The sequence below is a fragment of the Panthera tigris genome, chromosome A1 (genome assembly GCF_018350195.1).
Source record: "Panthera tigris isolate Pti1 chromosome A1, P.tigris_Pti1_mat1.1, whole genome shotgun sequence".
NCBI lineage: Eukaryota > Metazoa > Chordata > Mammalia > Carnivora > Felidae > Panthera > Panthera tigris.
Genome location: NC_056660.1, coordinates 21,969,265 through 21,989,686, shown reverse-complemented (window position 1 = coordinate 21,989,686; position 20,422 = coordinate 21,969,265). Strand labels below are relative to the sequence as shown.

The 20,422-nt window shown below is 40.0% G+C and overlaps 1 protein-coding gene across 6 annotated transcripts in view; it reads left to right on the top strand.

Moving 5' to 3' along the window:
- The window catches only part of FNDC3A (fibronectin type III domain containing 3A), a 143,109-nt gene extending 129,135 nt beyond the window's left edge, over positions 1-13,974 (top strand). For all 6 annotated transcript variants that reach the window (XM_042967852.1, XM_042967922.1, XM_042967702.1 and 3 more), the window contains 3 exons: positions 1,590-1,756; positions 3,848-3,975; positions 11,438-13,974. In XM_042967852.1, coding sequence (XP_042823786.1) covers positions 1,590-1,756; positions 3,848-3,975; positions 11,438-11,752 — 610 coding nt within the window. In that variant the 3' untranslated portion in view covers positions 11,753-13,974. The remainder of the gene's footprint in view (positions 1-1,589; positions 1,757-3,847; positions 3,976-11,437) is intronic.
- Positions 13,975-20,422: the final 6,448 nt, after the last annotated feature.

The following is a 20,422-nucleotide window of genomic DNA, read 5'->3' as shown; positions in this document are numbered from 1 at the left end:
AATTCAAATTTTGCTTTTCACTCAGTTTATAAGAAACAATTTGCATACCTGATGGATTCAGAGTACTAGAAGTAGTTTTTACCAAGGTTTTCCCACTTTGTTTTTTGTATTGTATGTGTTTGTATCTTAATCAGACATTCATTAATGGAATATTCATGGTAATTGTACATAAGTACTCTCAGAAAGACTTCTACATTTAAAATAACATACAGAATTAAACATACTGTATATCCAGTAAGAGCATTACACAGAGCCAACAGTACTGATCATTTTCTATGCCTCTATGAATGTTAGTCAGCCTTTGTTCTTGGCAGAATTTTATGTACATTTGTAAAGCCCTATCTCTAGAAGGAGGTTCTTTGCCACAGATTTTCTGTGTAGTCATTTATCTTTAATGTATGTTATTATCATTGGGTGAATTCTTTAAATTAGTTTCATCCCCTTTCTAGCATTTACAATGCATTAGGGTAATGCAAGAAGGTTTCCTGGAAATGGATCTAATTAATGTTTGTTGGAAATGGAGTAGAATAAAGATTTCCATTATTATTAGGCTGTATTCTATTACAGAATGTTAAGCTTAGTTAATATTTAGCATCTGGAGAGTTGTAGGGTGTGAATATGGCTGCTGGCTGTGGAAAATATATTTAAGAAACCTTTTATGGTGTTGTAAGTTTACTATATAAATTTAATAAATTAAATCAATTTAATATCTTTAGTTATACTCTTTACCTTTGATTTCTCACAACTACTTACATTTGCTGTGGGATAATATCAGAATGCTATTTCAGCTGTTTCCTGACTACAGGTTTTATCATTGTTTCACTTTTCCAATAGTGGTTGCAACTCTTTTTTTTTCCCCTATCCTTTAAAAAAAAATTGGGAGACTAAAAAGGCCAGGCTTATCTAATTACTGCTTCTTAGAAATACTGTTACTTCAGGTCATTAACTATTTCTTCATTTTTAACCTTGACTGCAGTTTTCAGACTCTTTAGAACTATGTGAGCATTCCATTATTCATTCCCCAATTTCCAAAAATTTTCAAACAGCCAATCAAAAATATTGGGGAACATTGAACTTATAGGTGACATATATGATGTTAAACTTTCCCATCAAACAGTCCAGGTGGATAATTTATGGCTAATTTTATATTCTTTCATACTGCTATGTAAATCTCTAGAAAACATCACCAGTCATCTAAAATTATACCTGGAAATTGAAGATTTTCTTTTTTATAATAAATTATATGCCTAAGACTGTAATGAAAATTGTCGTGTTCTGAGTATCTTTAAAAATGTATCTTTAAAAAATGGCAATCAGAAATGAAATTGTACCAGAAGCCTGAAAAGTTAACAATGATTGGATACAAAACTTAACAATCAATTTTCAGGGAACCATGTCAAAATTAGGAAATTTACCAATCCTATGATTTTCATCATCTGATGAAAAAAATATTTATTTGGAGTGACATTAAAGTCTAGGAGCAATTTATACTTCTGAATAGTGTCCCAGCTCTACTTTTTTAGTAGTTTTTAAAATTTTTTTGTAGTGTAGTCAAGGTTTATTTTTAATAAGAGTCATTTCCATTTTAGGTTTGTATCCTTATATAGAGGTCCATGTCATACATACAAAGTACAAAGACTTAATGAGTCAACATCCTATAAATTCTGTATTCAAGCTTGTAATGAAGCAGGGGAAGGTCCTCTCTCTCAAGAATATATTTTTACTACTCCAAAATCTGTCCCAGCTGCCTTGAAAGGTAAGTTATACATCGTTATTTTTTTCAGTAATAAATTTTAAATGGATGTTCATAAACAATTTTATGTGCTGTTATTACATTTTATTGTCCAATATGTGTCCAACATAAATTATAAAAAAGAAATTATATAGACAAGCCTATCTACTGAGAGTTTTACTCAAAATAGAAGCTCTTTTATCTAGCACATTGATACTCAGATGAGCACTGGGTTTTGTCACTATTTTTAATAATCTAGCATAAAAATACTAAATTGAATAGATATACTGGTTTTCTAATAGGGTCATTTAATGTTTCTGCTGTTGTTACTAAGGAAAAAAGTCACAGGGGCACCTGGGTGGCTCAGTCGAGTCGGTTAAGTGTCCGACTTCAGCTCTGGTCGAGATCTCACAACTCGTGAGTTCAAGCCCCGCATCATGCTCTGTGCCAACAACTTGCAGACTAGAGCCTACTTCAGATTCTGTGTCTCCTTCTCTCTCTGCCCGTCCACCACTTGTGCACTGTCTCTTTCTCTCTCTCTCTCTCTCAAATAAAAATATTAAAACAAAAAAAAATTTTTAAAGAAAAAAAATCACAAACTCAAATTGTTTTGAGTTGTTACTGTTTCATTCGTTCATATTTCGGGGAGAGAGCCAGGTTGTCTGTTAAGCACAACATAAATACATTCTTAGTTAAATTGAATTATTTTTTTAATGCTTATTCATTTTTGAGAGAGAGACAGCACAAGCAGGAGAAGGGTAAAGAGTGAGAGGGAAACACAGAATCTGAAGCAGACTCCAAGCTGTTGGCCCAGAGCTCGATACAGAGCTTGAACCCATAAACTGCAAGATCACGACCTGAGCTGAAGTCGGACACTCAACTGACTGAGCCACCCAGGTGCCCCTAGTTAACTTGAACTTTTAAATCTTAATTTACACACTTTCAGTTGTATGTACAAATATCTTTAAAATTAATTTTTAGATGGGTTCTTTTTTTTTTTTTTTTTTTTTTTTTTTTTGAGAGAGAGAGAGAGAGAGAGCGAGCAGGGGAGAGGATCTTAAGCAGGTTCCACACTTAGTGCAGAGTTCAACAGGGTGCTTGATCCTGTGACCCTGGGATCATGACCTGAGCTGAAATCAAGAGTCAGACACTCAACTGACTAAGCCACCCAGGCACCCCTAGAAGGGTTCTTATTTTAAAACGACCCTGACTGGGGCGTCTGGGTGGCTCCGTCAGTTGAGCATCCAACTCTTGATTTCAGCTCAGGTCACGATCTCACCATTTGTGGGATCAAGCCCAGTCTCCGGCTCTGCACTGACAGCATGGAGTCTGCATGGTTTTCTCTCTCCCTCTGTCTGCCCCTCCCCTGCTTGCTCATTCATATTCTCTGTCTCTCTCTCAAAATAAACCTTTAAAAAATAAAATGACCCTGGCAAGGATTACACTTTGTGTATTTAGCCACAATCGCTAACATTCCTCACACGGAGGACAAATCACACAGATTTCTAGTACAGTTTCCTGGATCATGTACTTGAAATATGTCATTTATTAAGCAGATCCATAGTTAGCAGGACTGTTCTTGACAAACTTTCTAATAATGCTGATGGAGTTTTACTGAGTCATTTTTCTGTTCTCTCATCCAGTTTAGTGTGTACTAGCCTTAAGAAGATTGCTGATTTTAACCCTCTATATCCCAACATGGAGTGAGACAGTCTTATGTCAAGCAGCTAGGAGTATTTTTCAACTTACCCTCTTAGGAGATTTCTTAAATTACAAAATGTCATGTTCTAGTTATGCCCTTAGGAGCATCATTGACATTGTTTTAGAATTGCCATAACCTCTCTATTGGCCTTTTAGCTCAATGAAAACAGTGCTTCCCTTGACAGATCCTTTAGTCAGTCTGGCCATTGTGGCACCCATAGATTATATGGCCTGGAGATAATAAGAATGGAACATTAACCATTTCTCTGCAAATTTCAAAAATTCATTGATATTTATTTCAGGTATATAACTGGGTTTTAAATGTTTGTTGATTTTGATTAAAACAAGTGTCTGTGTGATGTGCCAAATTAAAAATCAAGTAGAGTGGATTTTATTTGTATTTGTTCTCTACAGCTCCCAAAATAGAGAAAGTAAATGATCACATTTGTGAACTTACATGGGAGTGTTTACAGCCAATGAAAGGTGATCCAGTTATTTACAGTCTTCAAGTTATGCTGGGAAAAGATTCAGAATTTAAACAGGTATGTGCTAAAATGTAATTCTGTGCATACTTATTTTTATTTCTCATTTTAATGCACTTGGCAATGCAAGATTTGACTGTCTTTCTCTTCTAATTTAAAAACATTTATTTAGTACTTACTGTGTTCCAAAGATTAGTAACTACACAGTATCTCAGGATTCAAAATATTTTAAGTGTGAACTACATATTTAACAGATTATTCATTGATTTGGCAAGAATGTATTTAATTGTATGCCAGGCACTCAGGGTATATAACGCTGTACAAAAAGTTCTTGCCTTTGTGGAGCTTACATTCAGTAGAAAAAGAGATACTAAAAGCAAATGTATCTTATATTAGATATAATCTATATCAATATATCTTAGAGAGTGATAAGTACAGTGGAGAAAAAATAAAACTGGGTAACAGGAATAGGCTGTCATTGCAGGTAGAGACAGCTAGTACTATTTCATACAGGGCAATCAGGTGACAATGGAACAGAGACCCAAAGGAGGTGAATATGGGGAGAACAGTGTTCCAAGAAGAGGAAGCAGTAGGTGTGCAAAAACATGCTTGTTAAATTTAATGAACAAGGAGGCCAATGTGGGGTTGTGTGAGCAATGGGAAAAATAATAGATGAAGTCAAGTAGTTAATGGTAAAGGGGGTCTGTGAGTGGTATAAAGATCACGTAGGGCATTATAGGCCATACTTGACTTTCACTCCATGTAAAGTGAGAAACCAGTGGAGGATTTTGACCAGAGTGGTCACATGATCAGTCACGAGGTCATTTTGGCTAGAATGGGACACAGGTAGAAGCAGAGAACATTAGGGAGGCTTCCGTCATCATCATCATCATATTACTACTACTACTATTATTATTATTATTATTATTATAATGCAGTGTTGTAAATATGGCAATATTCAGTCATTATGGAAGCCTAGCAGAAGTGTCACCTACATGGCTGAGAAATTTCAAAGATGTCTTCCTGGTAGATGATGAATAGCGATGAGATGAAGTAGGAAGCTGCCAGTGTTCACTGTAACTTTTATAAAGAAGTTGTTTTTATGCAACTCAAAAGCCTAATTTCTATAAACACTGCATCTGATTCTCCGTTTTCTGTGTCAACCTTCTTTATTTTTAGTGCTCTTAAAAGTGAGGTTGTTTTCTTTTGAGTATCTCGTATTTTCTTTTCCTACTAGAAAATCAGTCATTCATCAGTTTTATTTCAGTCTCATACTGTTATAGCTATTAGTAATAGAATATTTATCTTTTTTTCTTTAAAGTTTATTTTATTTATTTTGAGAAAGAGCACGAGCAGCGGAGGGGCAGAGAGAGAATTCCAAGTAGGCTCCATGCTGTCAATGCAGAACCCAACGTGGGGCTCAAACTCACAAACCCTGAGATCATGACCTGAACTGAAATCAAGAGTCAGGCACTTAACCAACTGAGCCACCCAGGCACCCCATAATATTTTTTCAATATAGATCTAATTTTTTCTTTCAAGTTGTAAGTATAGAAGTGCAATTTCTTTTTTTTATTTTTTTATTTTTATTTTTTAATGTTTATTTTTGAGAGAGAAAGTGTGAGCAGGGGAGGGGCAGAGAGAGAAAGGGAGACACAGAATCTGAAGCAGGCTCCAGGCTCTGAGCTGTCAGCACAGAGCCCAACGTGGGGCTCGAACTCAACAAGCCGTGAGATCACGACCTGGGCCGAAGTCCAGCGCTTAATTGACTGAGCTACCCACGTGCCCTTAGAAGTGCAGTTTCTTAAGTGAAATTACAAAAGGCTCCACAAAGAGTCAGATTAAATTTGGCATGTGATTGTTTTTCTTTATTAAGCCATCTGCAATTGACATTATAATCAGATTTGAATATAATTTACAGATAAGCAGGTTTCCTTCCAAGGAGGAAGCAAAATTAATATTACAAAAATGTAATTGCATTATATGTTTAAAGGAAATAGGGACCCCAGATTTGAGTAGTATATGAATTTTAATAAACATACCACTACATGAAACAGCAATGCTAATTCTAATTTTACTTAAAAGCTAAATCAATCCTGTCATCACTTTCACTTACTGTAGATTGTAAGCATGCTATAAAACTTAAAATACTGATTTCCTTAGAACATCATCATATATATGCTTATCTGAATCTCTTAAATGTTGATTGACAAGTTATACTCCAAAAGTTTGAAGGGTTTTTTAAGAATTCAGGTTCATTCATGGAATTTAATATTTTACATAAAATTTATTTGATAATCAATACGTATGAATTAAATACTATGTTTAAAGAATTATGGGGGGTGGTTATGGTATTAATAGGTTACTATTTTGATTTTAAGAAAGTTGTTTAGAATATAACAGGCAAGCAAAAATTTTATAGTCATGACATTTTACATAGCCAAACAAATAAAAGGTCATGATAAAGATAAAACCTATTTTACAAGAAGGAATGATTTATTCCACCTGGATTTCTGGAATATTTTCTAAAAGGAGTGCCATTTAAGTAAGAGGAGGCATGGTGGCACTGGTGAGCTTAGAAGGAACCATGAACTTAAGTGTGACTTGAGTAAGACTCAAGAATGGAGTATGTGGCTAAAGAGGCCAGGTCCTGGTGGGTCTTATTCCACAGCAGTAGGAACAGCTGATGTTTTTAAGAAGGGATTATTATTTATAAGTTGGGGGTTGAGTTTCTAAACGAGCCTATAAAAAATCTATTTAACCTATAATATTGCTGGGATTGGGGGTCTAGAAGCAAATTCGCCTGGCAGCAAGTACTTATGACGCTGGGCTAAACTTAAAAGTTTGGGACAAAGAAGGGAAGAATAGAAACACATTGATTTTGTTGTATTCTTCCCTTTCTTCATCCCTCTTTGATCAGCTTTAAGAAAACCCTTTGCTGCCTTCTTGCTACTCCGTGCCCCTTTCTGTAGGACCTCACCTAAAACTGCCCCTTTCTCTACAATACACTGTCCCTCTGACTCGTGCCTCCATGTCTGACACACATCATAACTCCCATATACACAGGATAGCTGACCTTAGTGGCATTAGGAGAAAGACTATTTGCTTGGGAAGATTCATACCAAAGGCAAGTATCTACGGGTTCTGTAATCCCCTCAGAGGTGTATACATTTTTAAAAGCAAGTAAGTACTCTTTTACCAAAATGACATTTCGAATAGTATAACAGATGAAGTAAAAATACTGGGGGACAATAGAGTCACTTTCACAACAGATCAACCAACCTGGGAGTCTGTACCTAAGACACTTTTGTGTCACAGCTCATTATGTTGCAAGTACCAGGAAAACCAACTCAGACTGGTGCAATCAAGTGTAAATCCTCTGAGGGAGATGCCTGAAGGTAAGCAGGCTTCAGGATTCTGTGATTCAGAAGCTCAATGAAGTTGTCAGGGGCATGGTTTTTCTCATAGTCTTCAGTGGCTGCCCGTAGCCATAAGGAACTTACTGTCCCTCATTCACATTCAGGGAAAAGAAAGCACTTAGATTGCAAAGCCATTCCTGAATGAATGACTGTTTCAGGGTTTAAGCCAACCAGAGGCCTCCTCTGGAGTTAATGAGGCCAGCTTCTCCCAATACATGGATTGGATAAGGGAGAGTTTGATACCCCATCAAAAATGTTGGTAGTGTTGGGAGAATGGATGCTGTGACAGTGGCCTGTTGGATTCTGTACAACTTCTTTTATTCTTTAACTTCTGAACTTACATTCCCAAAAACTGCTCCTCAAGTGGCATACAGACCTCATGAACCTGAATGTCATAAGAGCTGGGACCATGATTGTTTTCCTTTTTTGTTGTTGTTTGTTTGTTTAAGTTCTAAGTGGTACTTATGCACAATAAACTTAACTGCTCTGGAATCTCCAAGTTCACTTATAACTCCCTCAGCAATAAGAGAGGGGAAGGATACAGACAAGAGCTATGTGGCTGTCTACATTCATTAGTTTTAAGGGGTTTTTACTGTTCTCTTTATGTATTGATCACTACGAAATAAGTATCTGCAATAGTATATTCACAGATTACAGAGGGTGACATGACAATATGTAACAAATTACATGGCAACATATGCCTTACTATGTGTCATAAGGAATAATTACTTTTAAATGTAATCAAATGCATAATAACCTTAAGGAAAGGTTTAAACAAGTCTGTACTCGGCCTAAAAACAATGTATTGTTAAAATCATTGTCTAATACTAACTGCTATAAATAATATATACTGTGCATATTACTCAGGATAAAATCAGATTGTGGATGGGTAACATCCACAGAAAGTTGAAATAGTTAAACAAGATTGTTCCTTTATAATGATAACTTCAGAAGTGGTTATCTTTGATAGTAAAAATGTTCACTCATCCTTAAAAGATAACAAAGGACTGGGGTACCTGGGTGGCTTAGTTGGTTGAGCGTCCGACTTTGGCCCAGGTCATGATCTCACAGCTTGTGAGTTCGAGCCGCGCGTCAGGCTCTGTACTAACAGCTCAGAGCATGGAGCCTGCTTCAGATTCTGTGTCTCCCTCTCTCTCTGCCCCTCCCCTGCTATGCTCTGTCTCTCCTGTCTCAAAAATAAACATTAAAAAATTAAAAAAATAACAAAGGACTATTTTATATTTTTGTATGAGTACTTGGTGAATTCATCTAGCCAACCAAATAGGCTTTTAGAATGTAGATACGGAGAGAAACTGGTTTCATTTTTATTGGCCCCTGTTCTACAATTGTTATTTTCTTCATGCTGTGACATATTCACAAAGCTAAAATAAGGACAAATACCAATTTATGAAAATCTAAACTTTCTTTAAAAATTTTCCTGTAAAATTCTGTTGCAATTGGCATACTGTTTCAAAGTTCTTAGCCAGCTAAACATGCACAAACATCATAAGCTTAAATTTAGTATGCATTTCTCGATTAAAATGCAAAGTGAAAACCATAATCTCTTACCTGCCATTTTAACTGTAAATCTGCATTAATATTTGCCATACTTATCCTATAAAATGGATAGTTTATTGATAGCAAATATAAAGAACTCTTTTTTTGTTTTATTTTAACTATATGTAATTATAAGTCATCTGTGAGTAATAGCTACAGGCCAAAAATTACGAATTTTTGAGTTTTACTTGCCCTTTTCTGTTTACTAAGATCACAACAATCTTCCCTTGTCAGTAGGAACTGGGGAACTGGAAATGGTGTTTTTCACTGTAATTTTTATTTCTCAGTCTCAGACCTAACTAACCCTCCTTATCTCAAGCTTCAGTCTTGTTTTGAATAGCTTCACTTAGATATATGAACATTTTTATAAATTAGCTTTAGCAAGTTTATCTGTTTTCTTCAGTCCTGTATCTGCAGTCACCTATAAGATGGCTCTTTGTTTAGATGTCCTTCTAACATCTGAAACACAAAATTGAAAACTTGACCTCATTATCTTCCCTCCCAATCTCTCCTCTCCAAACTCTTCACTTCATCATTGTCAAAAATACTAACATAGTTTTGGTCCCCAAGCTTTTTTGAACCCTTGAAAGAATTTTTTTTTTGCCTGCCAACTTATTCAAATAAAAATCATTTCTAAAAGTGATCCATAAAACTATACTAAAACCTCATATCCCTGTGTTTTCATACAAGAGCCCCTATCCTGCCCAGCTCCTTCAATCCCTCATTCAGCTTTATGATTAAGAGTCCTCAAACACTGTTTAAATATCACATAGATAGATAGATAGACAGACAGATAGACAGATACCACGGTTTCCAACTAGTGTTCTGAACATATTCCTCCTGTTTGTCAAATCTCTTCACCTATCACCCTCATACCATTTGTTGAATTTTTTCCTGTAACTGTATTACCATGCCCATTTGGAGACAAATGGAAAGTAAAGAAAATTTTAAAGACAAATAAATGCCACCCATTATATACATATGACAAATACATATTTTTTATTTTTACTATTTTGGGCTCATCGTATGTGTACTTTTTGACACTGCTTTCTAATACTGTCTTCTGATTTACTGACGTTACTCCTTTTACCACGGTCCAGACATGAACATTACTACATTTACACCCCTTGTATTGCTCATCTGCATCCTCAGAACTAATGTATATTTATCATTTTCTTTGCTTCATCATCTAAGTCTTACTTCCTTCAGTAAAAGCTCCTTTATATATTCGCAGCATCCACTGATACATTTTGACATATACATGGTCAATAATTCACTAATCTAGCGTCCTTTACCTATTATGTGCTGGATTCCAAAGACACAAAATGAGACAAAGCTCTTACCTTGCTCCTTCGGAAGCAAATCAATACGTAAAAATTAGATTTACAACATAGATACAAATGAGGCAGCTAAAATTGCTTGAAAGAATGCTACCTCAGGTTTGGGTTGATCCAACTTACAGCCCACCAACTAGCTGGAAAAACTCAGTTGGGCAGTCACTAATGAGCCTTGGTTTTCTCATTGATAGAATGAGGGAAGAAACTCATTAGTAGAAATGATAGCTTCCATATAGTTCTTTTTTTTTTTAATGCTTATTTTTGAGAGAGACAGAATGCAAGCAGGGGAGGGGCAGAAAGAATGCCTGACACAGGGCTCAAACTCACGAGCTGTGAGATCCTATTCTGACCTGAGCTGAGCTGAAGTCAGATGCTTAACCAACTGAGCCACCCAGGGAACCCCGATAGTTTCCATATATTGAACATGTGCTATGTGCTGGGCACTGTGCTAAGTGCTTTCACAAATACTTGTTTCATTCTTATAATTACCATACAAGATAATATGCTTACTGTACTAAGGTAACTGGTCTAAGATCACATGGAGTGTGAAGTAGCAAAACAGTGCTTGGACCCAGGGGTGATCAGTTCCAGTAGATAACACTGAATCATTAGCACACTCTCTTGAAAATCCATGGCATTCTATTCTTGTTCTTTCCTTTCTAAGCGATGGTCAGAGGAGTTGAATTTTAACATCCAATTCTGTGTTTGTAAGTGATTTCTTAAAGTTTATGAAACAATTTGCCATAGACACCTATAGAAAGTTCCCCTTATTCATTCATTCATTGTTTCAGCAAATGTTTGAAATTGACAGAAACCACTTTTGCAAAGATATAATGAAGGAGCATGGTTTCTCTTTTCATGGAATGGTTTCACAAAAGTTTGACTTCTTACAGTTGAAGAAACTAGGGAAATGCCCGTGGGCTGAATTAGCTTGTTCTGTAGCTACTTTGGAGGCAAATCTCTCCTTAACTGGTCTGTAAGTTCTGTGAGGATGGATGTCACATCCTCACTTTTCCAGTTTCTCTTGCCCTTAAACGGTGGATAAGCTCTTTAATGTAAAGTTAGGTATTTTTTAAATGTCATTAAAAAGTTTAAAGGAGTGGCATTCCACTAGCTTCCATGTCAGAAATACTTCTAAAACTAGCCAGTTGTAAAATAGGTTTTCTGCTAGCCTTCACACATAATCCTTCTTTACCATCTTATTAACAGATTTACAAAGGTCCCGACTCTTCATTCCGGTATTCAAGCCTTCAGCTGAACTGTGAATATCGTTTCCGTGTGTGTGCCATTCGCCAGTGCCAAGACCCTGTGGGGCATCAGGACCTAGTAGGTCCCTACAGCACAACAGTGCTCTTCACCTCTCAGAGGACTGACCCACCAGCCAGCACCGACAGAGACACTGTGGAGAGCACGAGGACCCGGCGGGCGCTGAGTGATGAGCAGTGTGCCGCAGTCATCCTCGTGCTGTTTGCTTTCTTTTCCATTTTGATTGCCTTTATCATTCAGTACTTTGTAATCAAGTGAAAATATAACTTTATTTTTTAATACTGTATTACATTTTATTTTGTCATGTACTAAAATTATTTCTGTATTGCTTTTACAAAAACAGTGGCATTTAGCACTGGCATTGAGACTATAATACATCATTTTTTGCCATTTTCAATGCTTATATCATTAGGTAGAGGCTGGCACCTTATTAGAATGCAAGCCACAGAAATAGCAATTTTTGGTTTTTTGGTTGGGACTTTTTTCTTTCTTTTTTCTTTTCTTTTTTTTTTTTTTTAACATGCCTTCTTGTAAAACATATTTTCTAAGAGGCAACAATATATAATTGGTATATTGACCAGTCAGCATGAGTGTAACAGTGACAACCTGATCTGTTTGTTTTAAAGATATTACCTAGTGAAAAATTCAAAATGATGAAAATTTACACTAACATGCTATAAAAAAAAAAAATGTTAAAGTCTGATGCTGTGAAAGCAATCTAGTGCTATATTTCTACCTCCTCATTTGTCTTAATTATTTGGTAAGTGGGATTATGATGAATAACTGGAGGGGCTTAGCAGACAAAAACTGGATGAAAGAATATGCATGAAAAAAAGAAACTTCTTGTTTGATAAATGTGGAGTTCTTCATTACAAGTATATATTCATGAATTCACAGATAAGTCACTTAAAGAAAGCACAGACAGTTTACTTGGCCTAAAAATATTTTAATGTTTACTTAAAAAGCACCTCTTCAAGTCTTGAGAACATGGAAGAGAACAGAGGGCTTATAGATACTTTTTAAAAAGTAATCATACTCAACTCTGAATTTCAAACCTACTTAATTTGGTTTTTGTGAGCCTTTGAACTATATGTGTGTGTATAAGGACATACGCATGAACATATACGGCATATATATAAACTACACATACCAAGTATAAAAATACACACACACACACACACACACACACTCACTCACTCACTCCATGTATCTGGTACAGGCTAATTTTGAAGAACTCCCATAAGTTTTGCTGCTTCTCCCATAACTACTGCCATCACCATCAGAATTCATAATCAAACCTAACCTTTTTGTTTGGGGCACCAAATCTGAAGACAAAATTAATTTGCACCAGTAAACTTCAAGCTGCTTTCTTTCTTGAAAAACTAATGTTTAATGTAATGTCTGTCTGGATACTGTTCCAAATTGTTGATTGCATGTGGTTAATGTTGCATTAGAGCACTTTGCAATTGCATAATTCATTAATGTTTTGTGAGCTTGCATTTGTGAGTTATTGGATGATCAGATTGAATTTTGTCAAGTATCACATTGTACATCTTGCATAGATGTCAATGACTGCCAGTAATAATAGTTTGTAATGAAACTATCTAAAATTCTTGTTTTATCACATCTGTTATCTGTAAAACACTTGTAACTAGCCTTTTTAATTTATTATTTGAATTTTAGGATAGTGAATCACTAATTTTTAGTTGCTGAGGGTAGCATTTTAGTGATTACTAAGCACTTCTGTCAGTCTTTGAAAACAGGACCTATGTTTTGTGCTTTGAAGATCTCTGAAGAATTTCTCTTATATTAGAAATGGGCATGTATTGTAATTGTTTTATGTCAAATGATCTGTGCTGTAGAAAAAACATTAACCTTTGTTCAAAAAAGAAATGGATAAACTTGGCCTTTCCAAGTGTTAAGAATGATCTGTCACTATAATATACTGTATGTTTACATTTTATTTAAATTTAATCTCGTGTATAGGCTAACTTTCCCCCAAAACAACAGTGATTGCGATTATTTTCTAGAAACTTCTTAAAAGTGCCACATTTGGCAGTACAAATGAGTTTGAGTGTAATAGCCCAGAGATTTCTATATAGTTGAATGTCTAAAATGGTAAAATATGCCACTGTGGCAGTTACAGTGGCTTATGTTTTTCATAGTAACTCAAATGAACTCCTATTTTTGATAGTAAATGTCATTTAATAGTGTACTTGCCATTTGAGCCTCGCTGCAAAATCAGTGCAGAGGAGAAAACAATTTTTAATGTAATCTTGATTTTACCTCATATACTGTACATTCCAAAAACTCTAAACTTTTTAAAGATTATAGATACACTACCAAACATATCACCTTAAAATTGTATAAGGTTGAACTTCATACAAATGAAAAAGTATAATCTCATAAAAATACATAACTATGTAGCAAAAGTGTCTTTAAAATCCATGGAAAATAAAAGTTGTATCATTCTTTTTTGAGATATGTTTATTGTATTCATAAACACTCATTACTTGCCGCTGCTTTCAGAGAAAGAAATGTTAAGTTCTCCCTTCTTGCAATGGTCTTACAACAGGTTTTTTGTTTTGTTTTGTTTTGTTTTGTTTTGTTTTGTTTTGTTTTTAGCAGTATTCAACTCTTCAGCATGAGAAAACCCCCATATTCAAGAAGGTAACATCCAGTAGATTAAAGAATAAAATTAGAAGCTTTATCCTAGTGACTTGATTTTGTGCAAATCTCTAGATATCTTGCTTCCTTTACATATATAAGTAAAGATGGCTCTCAGGTAAAGTTCTCATTGGAAAGGAAATCTCTGACCTCTCCATGCCTTTCCTGCATTCTTTGTCTATTTCCTAGTACCTTCTTTCTCCCACCTCCAGGGGCCTAGCACCTTCCTCATACTGGCACTGTCATCTGCCCCCAGGTCTTCCTCCACCAGGGAGTTCAACATGCCCACCTACAATACCATGCCAGAAAGCTCAACTCATGCCTGAGAATTCTTGCACATGCCTGAAAGTTCTGTGTACCCTCTTACTTATCCCCTGTTAAAATTTCCATCCATAAATCTCAAATGGGGATGAACCTTTTTTTAAGCTTTTATTTAAATTTCAGGGTTGCCTGGGTGGCTCAGTCGATTGAGATCTGACTTTGGCTCAGGTCATGATCTCACGGTTCATGGGTTCGAGCCCCACATCGGGCTCTGTGCTGACAGCTCAGAGCCTGGAGTCTGCTTTGGATTCTGTGTCTCCCTCTCTCTCTGCCCCTCCCCCACTCGCACTCTGCCTCAAATATTTTTTAAAAAAATTAATTTCAATTAGTTAACATGCAGTGTAATACTAGTTTCAGGTAGACAACACAGGGATTCAACACTTCCATACATCACCTGGTGCTCACATGTGCACTCCTTAATCCGTATCTGTCTAACTCTGGTAACCATCAGTTTGTTCTCTAGTTGAGAGTCTGTCTTGGTTTGCCTCCCTTTTTTTTCTCATCTTTGCAGGTACCACAAGTTTAAAATGTTAGGCTGGGGAAGAGCGATTTTGAATATAGGGACATCACTTCACAAAGGCAACTAAGTATGAATCCAGCCTTGAGAAGACTGATACCGATTAACAGTGTTGCATGTCTTTTTTTTTTTTCCTGTGGTTTGGAAAAGGAATTTTATACATCATGTTCGAACTCCATGGGTCACATGATGGTCCTCACCATGAACATTCTCTATAGGAAGATCTCCTGTGTGTGGTGGCTTAATCAGACAGATTACAGAAGAAATGATTCTCCAAAACCTAAAACCATTCTGTAACCTAACCATTTACCATCAGTATAGGTGATGAGAATGCCTCATATTTTTAAGAGCTTTTCAAATATTCTGTTTTCATGTACACTTTTTAAAATAATGTACATACCCTCAAGAGTATCCCTTTATCTACTCATGGATCATTCTCTCCCTGACACTCTTAAAGGAGAGAAAAATACAATTAAGTTAAAAAGCAAAGTGCAGAATAATGCAAGCATTCCAGTCAGGGGTCCCACTCTTCAAGTCTCCTGTGTCCAGGCACCAGACAGGTGACTGAATGAGACTTCAGGAGATGCCAGCCCCTAGCTGTCAAGCCACTCCCAGCTTTTGGATCTTTGCAGCTGAGGTCTCAGACATCATGGAACAAAGACAAGCCATCCCTGAATTCCTGACCCACAGAATTAGCACGATAAAATGGTTGTCCAAAGCCACTGAGTGGTCAGAAATTTTGTTATGTGGTAATAGTTACTGGACCACATAGTTTGAATGCCAAAACAAAATCCTTGGCCAAATATTGGTTCTCCTCCTTCAGGGCACGCCCCCACCCCCACCCCCATACCGCTGAGGTTGGAAGAGGCCAGGTGACTTTGGCCAATGAAACAGAAGCAGAAAAGACATTCACCTCTGTATTCATCAGGGTTCAGTCAGGAGAACAGATGCTGCACTAGGTATTTAATAAGGATCATTTAACATTGGGCATCCGTGTAACAAGTGTTAGAGGACTGTAAAAGCAAACAGGTGACACAGAGGTAATAACTGCTGGGAAAAGCTGCCACTCTTTAGGCTGGAGACAAAGGAAAGATGTTGAGGGTATCAGAACCTACGAGGTTAGAGGAGGATCCCCCAGGAAGTGGGAGCCAGACCTCTGAGGAGGAGCGGCTGCCTGACTGCTGCTGGAGGGGCTTCTGCTTGTGTCCAAAGGAGCTGGAGACTGAAGCCAGCGCTGCTGGCAGGACACAGAGCCATTGTGCGATGACACTGAAAGAAACTGGAACAGGAAGGAGCAAGTGTCTTCTCCCCCTGCCCTCCGGCCCCTCTGCTGACAAGCCTAACAGAGAGCAGGTGGGCCAAGGAGATGAATAGTTTACGGGACCCCAGGAGGGTGGATTTGGAGCCCGGACACTGCAGCTTACAGCTGGCACAGTCACTTTCAGGCAGAAGCATTTCATTTTCTCTCTTCCCCTGCCTTAGAGACGATGGGAGCATCATATGGAGAGGCCATATGACTGAAGCAGCCTAGAACAGTGAGCCACCAAATAGAGGTAACACCTCTAGACTGTCCCCCACACTCGAGACAGGCTCTTGGAGAGCAAAAAACAAATGTGTGAGATGTCAGGGCACTGGTCTTTGGAGGCTGTTAATTCAGGCAGCATAACGTGTCCTGCACTGACCACGCACCCCACCTGCATACCTGCCCCTTTATAGTGGTCCCACCCCCAGCCACCTGCGCTGGCGCAAGAGGCTGTAGCAGGGGGACAGGTCTCCCGTGAGGCAACAGTCTGCTTGCTCACTATGCCTCAACCCGATATGTCGGGGTCTCAGGGAGCTAACAAGAGTTCTGAGGGCATCAGAGACCACACACACATCCCACTGAAGGGCTTGGGAAACCTGACCTAGAAATAGCAACATTTTGCCCTGGAAAGGCAAATGGATTAGACTTTCAACAGAAAGCGATGGAAGGAGAACTAAGAGCAGGGGCACAGGTGTGGCGTCAGAAAGCATGCGATTTGACCAAAGAAAGAAGAAGATAGGGGCTCATCTGGATCCAAGGGAATCCTCTTTCGTTATTACTGTGATTAATAATAACCAATGGTTATAGAGAGATTGCGACATGCCAGACACTGGGCTAAGGCTTTATATTTTCTTGCTGGAACAGCTCAATGAAGTGGTCCCAGTACTGGCAACCCTGTTTACAGATGAGGAGTCGGAGGCTCAGAGATATTAAGTAACTTGCCCCGGTTCACCCTCTAGGTGGTGGTCTCTACCCCCCGAGTGGTGAGCTCTGACCCTAGCTTGCACACCCTCCATCTCTCAGCAAGGTTCCCTGAGGAAACCCCTCCCACTGCCCCCTGCACAGAATATCTTCCCCAAAGATAGACTTCCTTCTATCTCTATCCCATCCCCTGGAAACAGAGTAAGAACATTCATATTCCTAATTCCCAAGACAGAAAGTTATGCCTCTTCAGCCCCCCAAGAGGTAAAAACAGCCAGCGATAACAACTCCGTCCCCCTAGAAGATGAATATAGGGATGAGGGTGCCCAGAAATGTTTCCTTGTTACTTTAGGTGAGTATTCCTTATTGTAGGACATGGCCACCGTGGGGCATTCTGACTGGGCCCAACTGAACCGTGAAGGGCAGCTGGTGTTTTGAAAAAACTGGAAGAAGGGAAGGCAGGAGAAGAGTACTCAGAGGTAGTACTTGTAGGTCTTCCCAGACGTTGCAATTCAAAGCAGTTGCACCATAAACAATGTTTACAGTTTCCCCTTAACATGTTGAGGTTTTTGCTATTATGTGGGCCAGAGACAGAGACACGTGGCTTATGTGTCACCACCTCCTTAGCTTTGAGGGTAGTACGACACTTCAAGTAGGGGCTGCTTAGCTCTCTAAGTCCGGATGTGGCATCGTTGAGACAGCTAGGTGTGCTCCTGTGGCTGATGGATGCAGAAGATGCCACCAGCCACAGCATGGCAGACAGAGCATGGCAAGGGGAGTCTAACTGGGCCCAGAGGGAGCTGCTGCATCATGGGAGCCAGAATGGTCATTCTTGACCAGGGACTGTCGACTGGGGCTGAGAAAGGGGTACTGGAATCTCCAGGAGGGTTTTCCCCAAGTCCTATACCTTCTTCCTAGTCACCCTTCACAGGGACTCGCTCCCTCTCCACCACCGCCCTTGATAATCATCACCATGGTGAGCCTGTCTCTCTTGAGAAACAAGGACCAAGAGAAAATGGCTACAGCAACAGTCACAGCATGATAGGAATGTGTGCAGCCCACAAAGTCACGCTTCCATGTGCCCTGCCATGTCCCTGATGTGTCAAGAGAAATGAGGATGGCCAAGGAAACATGAAGAGCCCCGTCAGGGGTGGTGACTTTCAAGTGAAACAACTCAACGGCTCTTTGGGGGTGGGCATGGAGTAGGCAGAGGATTCGATTTAACCAGGACTGTGATTGTGTTCTTGTCACGGAGACGTGCACGACAACAGGGAAGAGAGCACAGGAGTTGAGGGTGTAAGCCTGCGAGTGATTAGGATTGCTCGTGGAGTCTAAATTGGGTCAAGGAGGGAAGTGAGGACTTGAGGCAAGTGGGGGACAAGGAAAGGGTAGGACGGGCAACCTACTGGAGGTCCCAGTGTGGCTGGAGGATTCCAAGAGTTGAGGTATCGGAGAAAGGGAGAAAGCCAGAAAGCTAGAAAGCCAGGGGTGGAGTTCAGAAAGCGGATGACTGACACTGAGATGGAGGAGGTCCTGGTGATGCTCGGGTGTGAGGGATGTCCACAGGAGCCACTGCCTGGAATGCACTAGAAGACCAGCTCATCCATAGCAGGGAGTGACAGACGCATTGCAAGACTCCTGTGTGTGGTGTGATTTTTATCAGGAGGAGTGCTTGAGAGTGAGGGTCAGGCACCAAAATCTTCAAGAATGAGGGTGAGCGATGGGGGAGGGGGCTGGAAAAGGCAGAGTCAGAGAAAGTTAGATATAGAGCCAGGTGTCAGGGCGGCTGGGAACAACAGTGATGCACAAGGTGACAGGTTCCCCTCCTCTAAGCCAGCGGGGGAAACGTGTCCCTAGGGCAAAGCCAAGTTCCAGTTGAAGTGAAGTTCCAAGTTCCAGAAAGGAGAAGTAAACCTTGGGAGAAGAAATTGAAGATTTAAAACCACAGAAGGATGGGTGGGAAAACTGCTAGCCATGTATCCATCCACACAGAGATGCAGAACTCAGCAGAAAAGGTCCAGAGCAATATGTGATGCTTTGGGGACTAAAGGGTTCCAAAGACCCTAGGGGGTGGAGCTGGACAGGGGTAGAGCTGATTTGGTGGCACATCAGGCCTGCAGGCTCTGGAATCAGGCTGACCACAGTCCAAATCCCCATCCTGCCTCTTGCTACCTGTGTGATCTCAGTGAGTCCCACTTTGCTCAGGGATAAAATGAGCTCCCACAGACATGAGGGTTAAATAGAAAGCAAGAGGCCAAACACATCCTAAACACTCAATGCGCATCAGCTATTATCATTAATACCACCACGCACCGACTCGTGCATCAGCTGTATAGTCTCTTCCCCAGAATTTTAATTCTTCCTAGTGTTGGCAAATACTCTGCTTTTTGGTTTATAAAATATTTTCTACATAGGAACAACACAACGCATTTAAGCATTCAAATATACATGTAATACTTAACCCTTGTTCTTTGAAACCAGTAGACATGGTCACGCCCACCGATTTCAGGGTTTTAAGGGATGGGTGAAGTGATCTGGTCAACTCCCTCCATCCCTACTCGAACACTTAGAGAATAGGAGACCTGGGCTGAACGAGGCTGGGACTGGCCCAAGATCATCCGGTTGTAGGCGCACAACTAGAACCCAGGAGGGACTCTAGGTTCTGTTCTAAACTCCTCTCCTGTTACTTAGTATTGAGGCAGCCTTTCCTAACCGCCTGAACACAGCCACCAGCCGAGGGCCCTAAGAAGGTCCCCCTCTGTACTCGAGTGACCAAAGCGCCCGCGTTCCGCTGGGGTCAGTAACCCACCTCACCGGGGTTCCGCAACCGCTTCCCCGGATGGGACAGGACTCGTGCGCCGTGGCCGACTCCCGTGTTCCAGTCGGTGGGGAGGGAAGCTCCCTGGCACGCGTCGGGCAGAGAGGGAGCGGGCGGGGGGCGGGAGTGGGGCGGGCGGTCGCCGGGGGCGGAGACTGCGCGCCGCCCGCTAGGGAGGGCCTCAAAGCGGACCCTGCAAAGTCGCGGCCCCGCGCGCGAGGCCGCAGAGCTCGGGCAGCGCGGGCAGGGGCGGGTGAGCGTGCGGGCTGCGCGAGGAAGCGCCTCGCCAGTGGGGCCCTGCGGCGAGCCCCCGGGGCAGCCGGAGGTGCGGCGGCGCAGAAGGGCGCCGAGCGCGTCCGAGCGCCCTGCCGGCGCGGCGCG